The sequence below is a fragment of the Trichosurus vulpecula genome, chromosome 3 (genome assembly GCF_011100635.1).
Source record: "Trichosurus vulpecula isolate mTriVul1 chromosome 3, mTriVul1.pri, whole genome shotgun sequence".
NCBI classification, from domain to species: domain Eukaryota; kingdom Metazoa; phylum Chordata; class Mammalia; order Diprotodontia; family Phalangeridae; genus Trichosurus; species Trichosurus vulpecula.
Window position 1 is genome coordinate 40,459,047 of NC_050575.1, and position 13,390 is coordinate 40,472,436.

The window sequence follows — 13,390 nt, forward strand, 5'->3', positions numbered from 1 at the left end:
ATCATAAAACTTATTAGCAATACCTTTTTAGTTATATCGTGTGACCTGCAGGCAAATGGAAAGCTGCCAATAGCAAAATATATCTACACATTTTTTAATCTCAGAAGAATGCATGTATGTTTTTCTGAACCTAATTTTCACAGTAGAGCAGCACAGCTCTGTGAGGCATGGTGGAACGACTTGGGCTTTAGTCCTGTAATGGCTCTGGCACTTAAGTGGCTGTGGAAACTTGGGCAAATCACTGCAAATCTCAGAGCCCCACTTGTTAATAGGAATGACAGTTCTAACTTATTTCAAAAGGACACTGTGAGGGCTAAATGATATAATGTATTTAAGTACTTGATAAACTGTTAAGAACTATACAGATGTAAGCTATTACTCTTATTTTCATGTCACCTTTAAAGTTCTTGGGGATATGTTAATTGGTGGAAATATTTCCTTCTATATTTTAATTAAAGATCTTTATATGTATGCTTTCTTGATATAGAATTTCTTTATCAATCTATTTTTCAACTGAACATACCAGGAGCATTAGTTCAAAGGGCACTGACACTAAATTTACGTGCAACAGGTATTGCAAACACATATCAGCTATTATAACAAAATACACAGAAAGGCATACTGAAAAATGGTACTCTAGCACAGATCATTTTTATTATATACTAAATTAAAAAATACAAATATCTTATTACAAAAATGTTTATCAAACAACTGTGTACGTAAGTACTGTCAAAGACATAGCATTATGTACATTTGGCTAACATTTATGAGAGACATACAGAGTGACAATTTTGTTAATAATGAACTTCAGAGGTCAAATATTTTAAAATTTGGCAACTGTTAAGTAGTAATCTGCACAGAAGGATATTCTGACAGGTAAATATGATAAATTGAACTATGCAGATTCTATTCTTGCCATAAATTTCAATAACTAGGTTTTCCTCCATTCCCTCAAGTCTCATTATAATAAAAAGTAAAGTGCACAGAAACTACAAGAATACTAATTTTGGTCACATTATTTATACTACAGCCACAAACAGTGTGCTGTCATATTTAGGGTTCTGACTCTGTTCATTGTTCCTGGGGCTTTGAAAGTTAAATCTGAATATGACTGAAGGGAAGAAAACAAATACTTTTCTAAATCACATAAAATGGACTTAAAGCTAAAGGAAAAAAATATTCTTTTGAGAACATAGACCTAAAAAAATTTCACTGTCTTTGTTTTGTACTAAACATAGAATTAGCATAAAGGCATATTTTTACCTCTGAAAAAGTTTACTGAGAATCTCTTTCAAAAAAGGCAATAGACCAGACAAGTACAGCATATGCCACAATACTGTCAGTTATTGATTATCACTTACATACTGCAGCATAAATACCAGGCATTCATGACCTCCACAGGCCATAAATAGTACAGGTAGAAGCAATGTTTTTATTCCTTGACACTAATTTTTCTAATTAACATCAAGTGTAATCTGGGAAAAAATGTCACTGCTACACTATTAAGGGGGAGGAGTGCTGGTAGTCTAGGCAAGTGCTCCTTTTAGAAATTTTAACCCAATAGCTTAATTTAAGGAAAATAAATACTAAAGTAAGGCCATTGATGCAAGTTTAGCTATTAGGGCTCCCCCCTCCCCCAATAAGTGTGTGCACACCCTTATGTGTTTATAGTTTTGATTCTGATTTAACAATATATATCCTATTACAAACCATCTACATGTTTTATCAGGCTTATTTACAAATACACAATGAGTTACATGAACATGAAAAACTAAATAAATTGCAGGAAAAAAATGTAGCAGTTTTACAACCCCATACAGTACATGGAAGAAAAGCCAAATCTGCATAATTTTTAACCAAACAAAAAGGTTTAGTCATAAAACATCTGCCATATTTTGGAAGGCCATTCTTCATATACTAGGTGCTGGACCCAATTTAGAGGTAAAATATCTTGGTCATCATGATTAGGTTTTTCTCACCATTGAAAAAGAAAATATATATATATATATATATATGTATACATATATATATATCAATATGAAGTGTACATATAATACTACCTACAAATATGAATACTCTCATAATGTTATGAGAATGTAAAAATTATTAAATATATTTTTACTCCCATGGCACACCACACTTGGTAACACTAATACAGGTAGGTTTAGTTAACAATTGATAGTGATTATGAATGTTTTATTGAATATTTTCCTTTCTGTAGCTGGGAAATATAAAGTTTAGATTTGCTTCCATCAGACCTCTTAAACCAAACTTCATCATGGTTAATTGTTGTAATTATGGCACTACAAGAAAAAGAAAAAGAAAGAGTTAACCTTGGAACTAACCAAGCTATTAGAGTATTTGCAACAGAAATTACCTTACTAAGGTTTTGACTATAACCTCAAAAATTAAATTAACAGGAGCTGAACAGAGTTAGCTGACCACTTCAACTACCAAATCAGACTAAAGCATATTCAAATACAAGACTGTGAAAAATACCAGATGGATCAGCAGATTAAATCACACTACAAAGATAGTGTTAAATTTACTTTTCATTAGGTATAAATGTACAGGTAAAAATAACAACAAAAATCTTTCACCTCCATAAGGGTTGCAATAAAAGATAGAAAGGAATTGGGTGTTACCAAAAAGGTATTATCCATTCTGCTCATAAGGTCACTGTATATGGATGGTCTTCCTCACATTAGCCTAAATTTCCAATGTCAATTCAGACCTGGATCACATTTTATAAGCAGAAAAGGCAAAGTGAACTTTACCATGGTATTCATACCACATGCTATGCCTTATCATAGACTTCCTCAAGTATTTCGATAGCAACTACTGACATTTTTAAGCATCAAAGATTCATGATTTCTACCTCTACCAACAAGTACATCACAACTCATCTAGAACTTCATGTCTTAAAAGAGTTACTGGAGGCTCAGAGATATAAAGGGATTTGCGCAATTCTACAGTTAGAAGGTGTCACAAGTGGAATTTGAACTCAGGTCTTCCTGACCCCAAGTCCAACACTATATACTATTCCTAGCTAACCTTACCACACCTTGCTGACTTTCCACCATCTTCATAAGAATAGAAAAATAAATTGATTTGAATATTGTGCCTCTTTTTCCTTTTCATGGCAATGCTAAGAACTAGGCAACAAGATTTTAAAATGTTATCAGTTATACTAATTTTTACCGTTTTATTAGTTATTGACTATAATTGTCCCAGAATTTTCTAAAATAGAAGCACAGAATTGCCAATAGAGTAATGGTGGCAAGTCAGCAGAAATCTGAGATGGGGCAGTTTAGCTAATATTACACTAAATCAGAATAACAATATCTTCCAAAAATTAATCAGGAGGATCACTTACCAGCCCATGCAATGACAGCACTTCCTTATGTCTACTGATATTTAATTACATATGTCTACATAATGTTGATATATGCATTAATGTTAACTTTTTTTAACTGCTGATTACATTTTATATAGTAGGTATAGAAGGAGCTAGATTTAAGCTTGATAAAGAACATGAAAATTCAGTTATACACACACACACACGCACGCACGCGCGCACACACACACACACACACACACTCACACACACACACATATACACACACATTTGGGAGTACTCAAATATGTGTTATTAGAAATGACAAATTATAATATTGTGAATGACTAGAGCAAGGGTGGGGAACCTGTGGCCTTCTAGGTCCTTGGGTGTGGCCTTTTGACTGAGTCCAAGTTTTACAGAACCAATCCTTTTATTAAGGGGATTTGTTCTGTGAAGTTTAGTCAGTCAAACTGCCACACCTGAGGACCTAGAGGGCCACACGTGGCCTTAAGGCCGTAGGTTCCCCACCCCTATTCTAAAGGATTCTTGACTAAATTTAAGGTGAAATGGAAAAATAAGAGATTTTTTTAAAACCCGTTTTTTACCTTGTAGGGCATTCATCTTTCTTATCAATACATATTGTTTGTCCACGTATGTACCATTCACCATCATAATACAATCTTCCCTCTTCAGACTTAGCACTGTGCAGGTGTTTTTCCAATTTCACAGGTGCTAAAGGGATCAGTTGAAAAACTGTTATATTAATAAAATATTGTCAGAATAATAAAAGTGTCAGAACATTAAGGTTTAATTTTCAAACACTAAATGCACTAATTTGTTCATCCTTGTATAAACATAATGTGTTAGAATATTCATTTATATTTTCTATAGCTACTTCTACAATTCTTTACAGTATGGGTACCTAGGAAAAATTTTTTTGATGTTTTCTAGTACCAATTAATTTAGTTTTAACAATGAACGACTGAAAAAAAAACTAAGCATATTCCAAAAATTTTTTTGAGATTTTCTAGTACCAATTAATTTAGTTTTTAACAATGAAGGATTAAAAAAAAACTAAGCACATGTCAAGAATAAAAGAAAGGAAACAAAAGAGACCATGTCTAATTATAAGGGCAAATTGAAAAGCAAGATTCAAAAACTGTGGCTGTCATCACTGGAAATCACATTCTTTTTCTCTCAAATCAGGAAAACAGACATAAGTTATAATACCTACCATTGTCACCATTTTAGCATATAACGAATGCCTCCGAAACTTCAAGGAGTGGCATTTAAAACAGCAGGCTCTGATTCAGAAAAGTAGGGTGCTATGATGGGAGTTTCCATTTCCAAAATCCAGAACATGGTCTGGCAATAAACCTTACAGAGGCTCCTTGATAATCTGGGCATGCTGTGGCATACACAATCCCAAAAAACTCAACATCGAGGTGTACACACTCTGGGCACGTGAACAAATAAATATTTGCCAGGCAAGCCTAACTCTAAGATCATATCAAACTGTAGATACTGGGCACACTGTAATGACAGCCTAAGCTAATTAATGGTATATATATGCAGCACTATTTTTATTTCAAACACCAATGTCCTTATTGGTATGAATGACAAGCCTATGGATATAGACTTCTTTCACTTTGGTACTGACAGTCTTCATGAGTAGTGGTCAAAAAGTTCACAACCCCATGGTTAACTTTCTGATGTTAAGCATCTCTGAACTTAATTAAGCTGGTTCTTGGAAATCAGATCTAAGTCTGTTGTTGGTCCTTTCTAGCTCTAAAGAAATTGCCAGAATTTGTGCTGTGCTGGCACAGCAACAGAGAAAACATAGTCATCTCTAAACCACAGTGAGGCATTAGAATAAGATTTTGGTGGAGGGAGCACTATATCATATAACATAATTATCTTTTCCTTTTCTGTTATGCTTTCTTTAACTGATTACAACATTTCCAAATTTTGTTTTATAGTTATGATTAATAAATTTTGTTTAATTTTATTATTTTCTCAGAGAAAACTGAACAGTCAATTGAAGAAGAAGAAAACAGAGAACCATACTGCCTTTGGGAAACTGTAGTGTTTTCAATGATCCCAAGCTTCTCTCTTGCCCAAACTCATCTTTTTAACATAAATATATCTCTCTGTGATACTATCTGGATTCAAATTTGGAACAACATAATCTCAAAAGAATCAAAGTTACAGGTAATATAACAAGCAATGGAGACATGTATGATGGATGTGAAAAGGCTCCAATATATTTGCAGGGATGACCTACACTCCAGTAGTATTGTACAGCTGAAGTAACACTAGATTTTAAGTCAGCAGACCTAGGTTCAAATTGTGGCAATAATGACAAAGATATAAGGAGGTAAAACCAAGGCTGTGTCTCCCTTACATTATATCTAGAATATTGACATTTTATACCCATACAGAACATACGGGGGAAAGATATAAATAACATCGGTATGGTTCCACCAAATGAACTAGGACCAATGGTAGGGAAATTCCTTAGTGTACTAATGATTCTATCAACTCTGATGGAGGAGACCTATGCAGTAACATAGAAAAGAAATGGGGTGACTTACGTTCTGGCTTTACTCTATGTGGACCGAGTGTAGCCATGGCCTTAAGGAGAGGAAAGAGAAATTTAGTTATCTGAAAACAATTTTCAAGTCATTTCTACAAAACTGAAAGAAGCCAAATCAGAGTTTTATTAATATAGGACGTTTTTCCTTTCACCTACTAAGAATGTTTATTTATGATACTGAATACTCAGCAACAATGAAAAGTTAAATAACAAAGTGGAATGATATATTCCATCAAGCTGGTCAAATAGTTTTTCAGTTTCTAATAACAGATTCTTTTAGACATTTGATTTGGTATTACATACTTTTCTTTGCAAGGAAAAAGAAAACCCAAAATTAATGAGCAATTTCTGACACTCAAAATGTTCTAGGTATAATAGATACGTTTTGCTTTAAAAGTAAAAGTGGAAGGAACCAATCATTTTGAATATAAAAACTCTCTAATTCCAGACTGTGTATTTAGCTTCATCTGTGTTAGCTTGATCCCTCTGACATGGTGTCCATCCTTAATAGTATAAAAGATGCGTTTAAAGCGGTGAAAGTAAACGATATTGTAACCTCCTATGGTATGTATGACAAAGGTGAGAATCCAAATGGGATCTATGATATATATATTTCCTGCAATGCACTGCCAGGTCACCATTCTTATATGTCTGAAAGTTACTCTTATATGTCTGAAAGTAGTATTACAAGCCAAGAAATATTGCAATATTCACACAAGATCACATTAATAATAATCTTACCTTTCTAATTGTTGTCCAGTCTTCAAGAATATCTAGGTCTTGTAACATATAAACTATATAGGGGCGTTGAAAAGTTAAGGACAACTTTGCTACTGACAATAGTAACATACTGATCATATTCACATCTTCCTTTTCTGAAACTCAGACTATGATTTAGAGGTATGATGTTTCAGGATGTAGATTTCAGATGTTTAAACATTTTTCAAAAATACTACTATGGGATTTCCAGGTAAGGTAAGCTGCCTGAATAAAGGCAGGCAAATGGCTTCCTCATATGCACTCTAGTGAAAGCCTAAACAATCAACTGAAACCAAAAAAAATGATCAAGAAATACCACGAGAAACTACGGTCAGTCAGTGACTTTATGCCCCTCCAGGTCTGAAAAAAAAAAAAAAACAGCCAGGGATAGGAAAGGGGCCTGAGGTCAAGCAAACTAGATGGTAAATCAGAGCATTCCGATGGTTGCAAAGGCTATGCCCAGAACACCCTTCCCTGTCCCAAACAACAACAACAAAATGGCAGATGTTGAATGAGCCCAGCCAGGGAACTTAAAAAGTAGAGGGAATTGGGACAGAGGACATCATGTTTTGCTACACTGAACCTGAAGGAAAGGGTGCTATAATCCAGTTGAGGCCAGTCTTATTCCCCCAGAAACTACTTGGAACAGAGACTAAGGATAATGAAAAATAAATTTCCTAATGAGCCTCAATAAGTATTAGGATCCAACCCTAGGGGCAAGCCTACTATCAAAAGGAGAGATGTTGGAATGTGAGCAACAAGAGAATGTAAGGGAAAAAGGTTAAAATGCACCAAAGATTCCAAGAGGAGAAAAAATCAATTAAAAACCTAGAACACAGATAAATAGACCAACAGTATATTCTAAAATTAGAAGAGAAGTATTAAAATACGCATGAAAAATTACAAACCTCAGTAAATCAATATAATAAGACAAAGGAAACTGATCCAACGTCAGATGAAACAAAAAGCCCCTTGGATTCCAAAAAGAGCATGGAATGGTAGCAGGATATTCTGTAATAGTTCAAAAGAGAGCTAATAACCTTAAGAGAAGAAATTATAATGGAACAAATCTCAGAATTTATGGCCTGCACAGCAGAAATAATGATCAGAAGAGAAATTTGAATCCACAGTGGCAAGTACCTCCAAAAGAGTCAAAGACAGAATGACAGATTTGGAGTAAAAACATACAGACGTGACAGATACTCTGAAAGAAATCAATAAAGTTAAAAGAACACACAAAAAAACCTATTGATCTTGAAGATACACAGAGATAACTTGAGGGTCCAGGAAGAATATGAAAAACCCAAAACCATGAACTCCATCATGTAGGAAGTAATACAGAAAAACTGTCCAGAACTTCTGAATAAAGAACAGAAAAAAAAAAGCACCAAGTCAAAGAATCCACAGGGAAAAAACCCATTTTGCAAATTCTAAGACATAAAATGGTTAAATTTTAAAATTCCAATAACACAGCAAATTGTGTTAACAACCAGAAATAATCTGGACATATAAAAAAATCAGAACAACATAAAACTATACTACACCCACTACAAATTATATAAGGGGACAGGCAGAGCCAAGACGGTGGCTGGAAAGCAGGGACTTGCACCCCAAATCCCTCCAAACACCTGTAAAAAATGGCTCTGAACAAATTCTAGAGCTGTGGAACCCACAAAATAGGACAGGGAAGGTCTCCAGCCCAGGACGGCTTGGATGGTCACTGGGAAGGGTCTATCATATGGAGCTGGAAGTGGAGCACCCTGGGCCACGCTGGGACAGACCAGAGTGGGAGTTGGCCTGGAGCAGGCCTTATGGCCATGAATCATTGAGCAGTTACCAGACTTCTCAACCCACAAACGCCAAAGAACGTGGAGCAGGTTAGTGGGAAAACTGCTAGATCGGGTCAGAAAGCCTTCAGGCCCCAGCCCTGGGATGGCGAAGGTGATGCGGCAATGGTGACAGCAGCAGCAGGAAGCTCCTGAGGCTGTCTCCAGAGCTCCACCATCAGCTGCTTCCCAAGTCCCTGGTTCATACGGTGGGAGGAATCAAGGGGCAGATCAGAGGGGGAGGGCAGGACTTGCTTTGCCCTGCTAGGATCTGGTTTGCAATCCTGGTTGGTGGTTCTTAGGGGAGAAGTGCTGCTGTGACAGAGCCTGCAGTGAGGGTGGAGTAGAAGCAGCCCTGAAAACAGCAGCGCTTGCATCCTAAAGCTTGGGACAAAGTACTCTCTACTCTATAAGCAGTCAAACCCTGACAAAAAGCTCAGGGGTCAAGTAGTTGGCTGGGAACATGAACAGGCAGTGAAAACGAACTCAGACTCCTTTTTTGGTGACAAAGGAGATCAAAACATACAGCCAGAAGAAGTCAACAAAATCAAAGAGCTTACATCAAAAGCCTCCAAGAAAAATACGAATTGGTCTCAGGCCATGGAAGAGCTGAAAAAGGATTTGGAAAAGCAAGTTAGAGAAGTAGAGGAAAAATTGGGAAGAGAAATGAGAGTGATGCAAGAAAACCATGAAAAACAAGTCAATGACTTGCTAAAGGAGACCCAAAAAATACTGAAGAAAATAACACCTTAAAAAATAGACTAACTCAAATGGCAAAAGAGCTCCAAAAAGCCAATGAGAAGAATGCTTTGAAAGGCAGAATTAGCCAAATGGAAAAGGAGGTCCAAAAGACCACTGAAGAAAATACTACATTAAAAATGAGACTGGAGGAAGTGGAAGCTAGTGACTTTATGAGAAATCAAAATATTATAAAACAGAAATAAAGGAATGAAAAAATGGAAGACAATGTGAAATATCTCACTGGAAAAACCAGTGACCTGGAGAATAGATCCAGGAGAGATAATTTAAAAATTACTGGACTACCTGAAAGCCATGATCAAAAAAAGAGCCTAGAGCCTTCATTAAGGTGAACTGCCCTGATATTCTAGAGCCAGAGGGTAAAATAGAAATTGAAAGAATCCACCGATTGCCTCCTGAAAAAGATCTCAAAAAGAAAACTCCTAAGAATATTGTCACCAAATTCCAGAGCTCCCAGGTCAAGGAGAAAATACTGCAAGCAGCCAGAAAGAAACAATCTGAGTATTGTGGAAACACAATCAGAATAACACAAGATCCAGCAGCTTCTACATTAAGGGACTGAAGGGCTTCGAATACAATATTCCAGAGGTCAAAGGAGATAGGATTAAAACCAAAAAATCACCTACCCAGCAAAACTGAGTATCATGCTCCAAGGCAAAATAAGGATTTTCAATAAAATAGAGGACTTTCAAGCTTTCTCGGTGAAAAGACCAGAACTGAATAGAAAATTTGAGTTTCAAACACAAGAATCAAGAGAAGCATGAAAAGGTAAACAAGAAAGAAATCATAAGGGACTTACTAAAGTGGAACTGTTTTGTTTACATTCCTACATGGAAAGATGATATGTGTAATTCATGAGACCTTTCTCATTATTAGGGGAGTTGAAGGAAATATGGACAGAGGGCACAGGATGAGTTGAATATGAAGGGATGATAACTTAAAAAATGAAATAAATTTAAGGGGTGAGAGAGGAATGTATTGAGAGAAGGAGAAAGGGAGAGTTAGATCGGGGTAAATTATCTCACATAAAAGTGGCAAGAAAAAGCAGTTCTGTTGGAAGGGAAGAGGGGGCAAGTGAAGGGGAATGAGTGAATCTTGCTCTCATCGGATTTGACTTGAGGAGGGAATAACATACATACTTAACTGCGTATCTTACCCCACAGGAAAGTTGGGGGAAGGGGATAAAAAAAGGGAGGATAATAGAAGGGAGGGCAGATAGGCAGAGGAGGTAATCAAAAGCAAACACTTTTGAAAAAGGACAGGGTCAAGGGAAAAAACTAAATAAAGGGGGACAAGATAGGATGGAGGGAAATATAGTTAGTCTTTCACAACATGAGTATTCTAGAAATGTTTTACATATGTGTGGCCTATACTGAATTGCTTGTCTTCTTAGAGAGGGTGGGTGGGAAGGAAAGAGGGGAGAGAATTTGGAACTCAAAGTCTTAAAATCAGATGCTGAAAAAAAAAGTTGTTTTTGCATCCAACTGAGAAATAAGATATGTAGGGAATGGGGCATAGAAATCTATCCTGCCCTACAAGAAAGTAAGGGGAAAAGGGATGGGCTAGGGAGTGGGGTGACAGAAGGGAGGGCTGACTGGGGAACGGGGCAATCAGAATATATGCCATCTTGGAGTGCGGGGAGGGTGGAAATGGGGAGAAAATTTGTAACTCAAAATCTTATGTAAATCAATGTTGAAAACTAAAATATTAAATAAAAAAAGAATGCCTTTGAACAACAACAAAAAAAAGATTATATAAGGGAATGGAATAAATTATTCCAAAAGGCAAAGGAGCTCAAGATGTAACCCCAAATGACTACAAACATAAGCTTAATCATAAATGAAAAAAGGAAATGGACCTTCACTTAAAGAAAGGCATTTGAAGCACTAAAAAAAAAAAAAAAAAACAAACAAGAAAACCAACCCACAGATGGGAATAGATTATTAAATATGCGAACATTCTGGATAACAGAACATGAGAAAGATAAAGAAATAGAACCATGATGGAAAGAATAAGTGATGAAACAAATTATTTCATCTTTAGAAACTATTAAAAAATAACAACAACAACAAAGAGAAAGACACCTATTAAATTAAATAAAAACCCAATAACAACAGACTATCGAGACTTCTTAAAAAAAGAACACAAGATTTCATAAAGATGAACACAGAATTAAAGAAAAAAAAGTGACAATGAAAGAACAGATCTGAAACATCATGGTCTAAACCCCACAACTGTTCTACAGGTAAATAAATGTTTTTGTAGGACCAAACTGCAGAACAAGAGTGTGCACAATGGGGAGAGAGGAGGAAAATGATAGAGGCAAATGTGTGATATATTTAATCTAATCCTTATGTAATATCAATTGAGTTAGGACTTTCTTACTGTTTTAAAATGATTAAGTCTCTTTGAGTCTTCCTAGGTGCTAAGCCCCAGGCCCAAACCCCAATTAGGTGCTAAACCTATGTGGGTATGACTTGGTAACCAAGGTGGGGCCCCAGATGGGGCTAACTAAGGGAGGGCCTAGTTTACACACGAGTTTGAGCGATAGGTTTGGGACATCAGAGGCTCTTAGACCATGTGGGTTTAAGTTGCCTCTTTGTGACCATTCTAGGTCGCATGGGTGAGTCGCATGTGTGACTCACCCCTGACCCTGAAAAAGATATAAAACTAGGGGTTGGCTTTCTGTTTTTTGGAGCTCTTACCCACAGCCATGGTGGTGCGCGTGACTCCGGACCAGCCCTCATTATGAGCTCCCAGGGTGAACTTAGATGTTGGGCTCTGACTCTTGGTGGCATGTGGAGACTCCAGGCAGCTGTAGCTAAGAAGCCCTCCAGCTCATAGACCAGGATGCTGAGACTTTGTTAAACTCTGGTAACTATGTATTGGGATTTGAATCAGACAAGGTCTGTTTGTCGATGTTTGTACTTTGTATTTTGCTCTGAAGTTCAGGGTGCTGGTCTTTTTCCCTGAACTAAGTGAATGATATTTGTATGCTGAATTAAAGTAAGCTTGTCAACCCCTTAATGTTGTTTTCCTTACTAAAGCAGATCAAAAGAACCTGTGTTTTTGCAGTGTGTTGGCAGCTTTCTGGGTGCTGGTTGTTGGTGGATCTTACACCCCCACAGAAGCTGCTAGCTGGATTGTTGAAACACCATATCTGAATAATATATGGAAGATGACTCCCTGCAGTTTCTCAGCAAGAAGAGGGGCTACAACATAATGAGAGAGGGTAGCAGAAATGAGATACTGAAAAAGGAATCCTGGAGGAGATCTAAATCCAAAAGAGGCAGGAGAGAGTTTCAAGGAAGAGCACTTCTTTGGGGAAATGGGTATGTGTTTTTAATGGAATATGAAAAGCTTACATGGACTAATCTGAGGAATACTGGTGCAGAGAGAGATTATTTCCTTGAGACAGTACTGTACCTCCAGGAGGCCTTCTGCCTTCTGGAGAAGAGAAATCTGAGTTCCTAGGGACAACTGGCCTCTAGAAGGGAGAGAAGACATGGACCCAGAAAAGAGACTGCATGGCAACAGTTGTATAATGATAGAGAAGGGCTGCTAGGTGGTTCAGTGGGTAGGGAGGTGGGCCTGGAGTCAGAAAGCCCTGAGTTCAAGACTAGCCTCAGACACTTACTAGCTGAGAATGACCCTGGGCAAGTATCTTAACGCTGTTTGCCTCAGTTTCTTCATCTGTAAAATAAGTGGGAGAAAGAAAATGGTAAACACTCAAGTATCCTTGTCAAGAAAACCCCAAATGGGGTCACAAAGAGCCAGACATGACTGAAACAACTGAACAACAATAACATAACTAATCATAGAAGGTAAAGGGGGATAAATGGAGTAAAGGGGGGTAAAACTGAATTCAGATTTGGGACCGAGTGTAATTTCTACCATGGGGCATGCCTTCATGAACTGGCACTGCTAAAAAGAAACAGAAAAAAGAGACAATGTGTCAAGCTCTACAAAGGGAGTAAAATAGCAAATAACTACAAGAGACAGTTGAACTTTAATATTTAATACTTCAGGAGCTTTAAATACACAAACACAAAGAAATTAAAATAGTTAAAAATAAGCACACAAACCAAGAATATAAATTCAGCATAGCCA

General features: G+C 36.8%; 1 protein-coding gene across 2 annotated transcripts in view; it reads right to left on the bottom strand.

Annotated features, from left to right (window-relative positions):
• Positions 1–645: 645 nt before the first annotated feature.
• The window catches only part of BRMS1L (BRMS1 like transcriptional repressor), a 154,730-nt gene continuing 141,985 nt past the window's right edge, over positions 646–13,390 (bottom strand). The window contains exons 7-10 of one of the 2 annotated variants that reach the window (XM_036752819.1): positions 6,678–6,742; positions 5,935–5,974; positions 3,946–4,072; positions 646–2,303 (exon numbers count right to left, since the gene is read on the bottom strand). In XM_036752819.1, the coding sequence (XP_036608714.1) occupies positions 2,186–2,303; positions 3,946–4,072; positions 5,935–5,974; positions 6,678–6,742 (350 nt within the window). In that variant the 3' untranslated portion in view covers positions 646–2,185. Of the gene's footprint in view, positions 2,304–3,945; positions 4,094–5,934; positions 5,975–6,677; positions 6,743–13,390 lie in introns of both variants that reach the window. The other variant, XM_036752818.1, reaches the window with a different exon arrangement.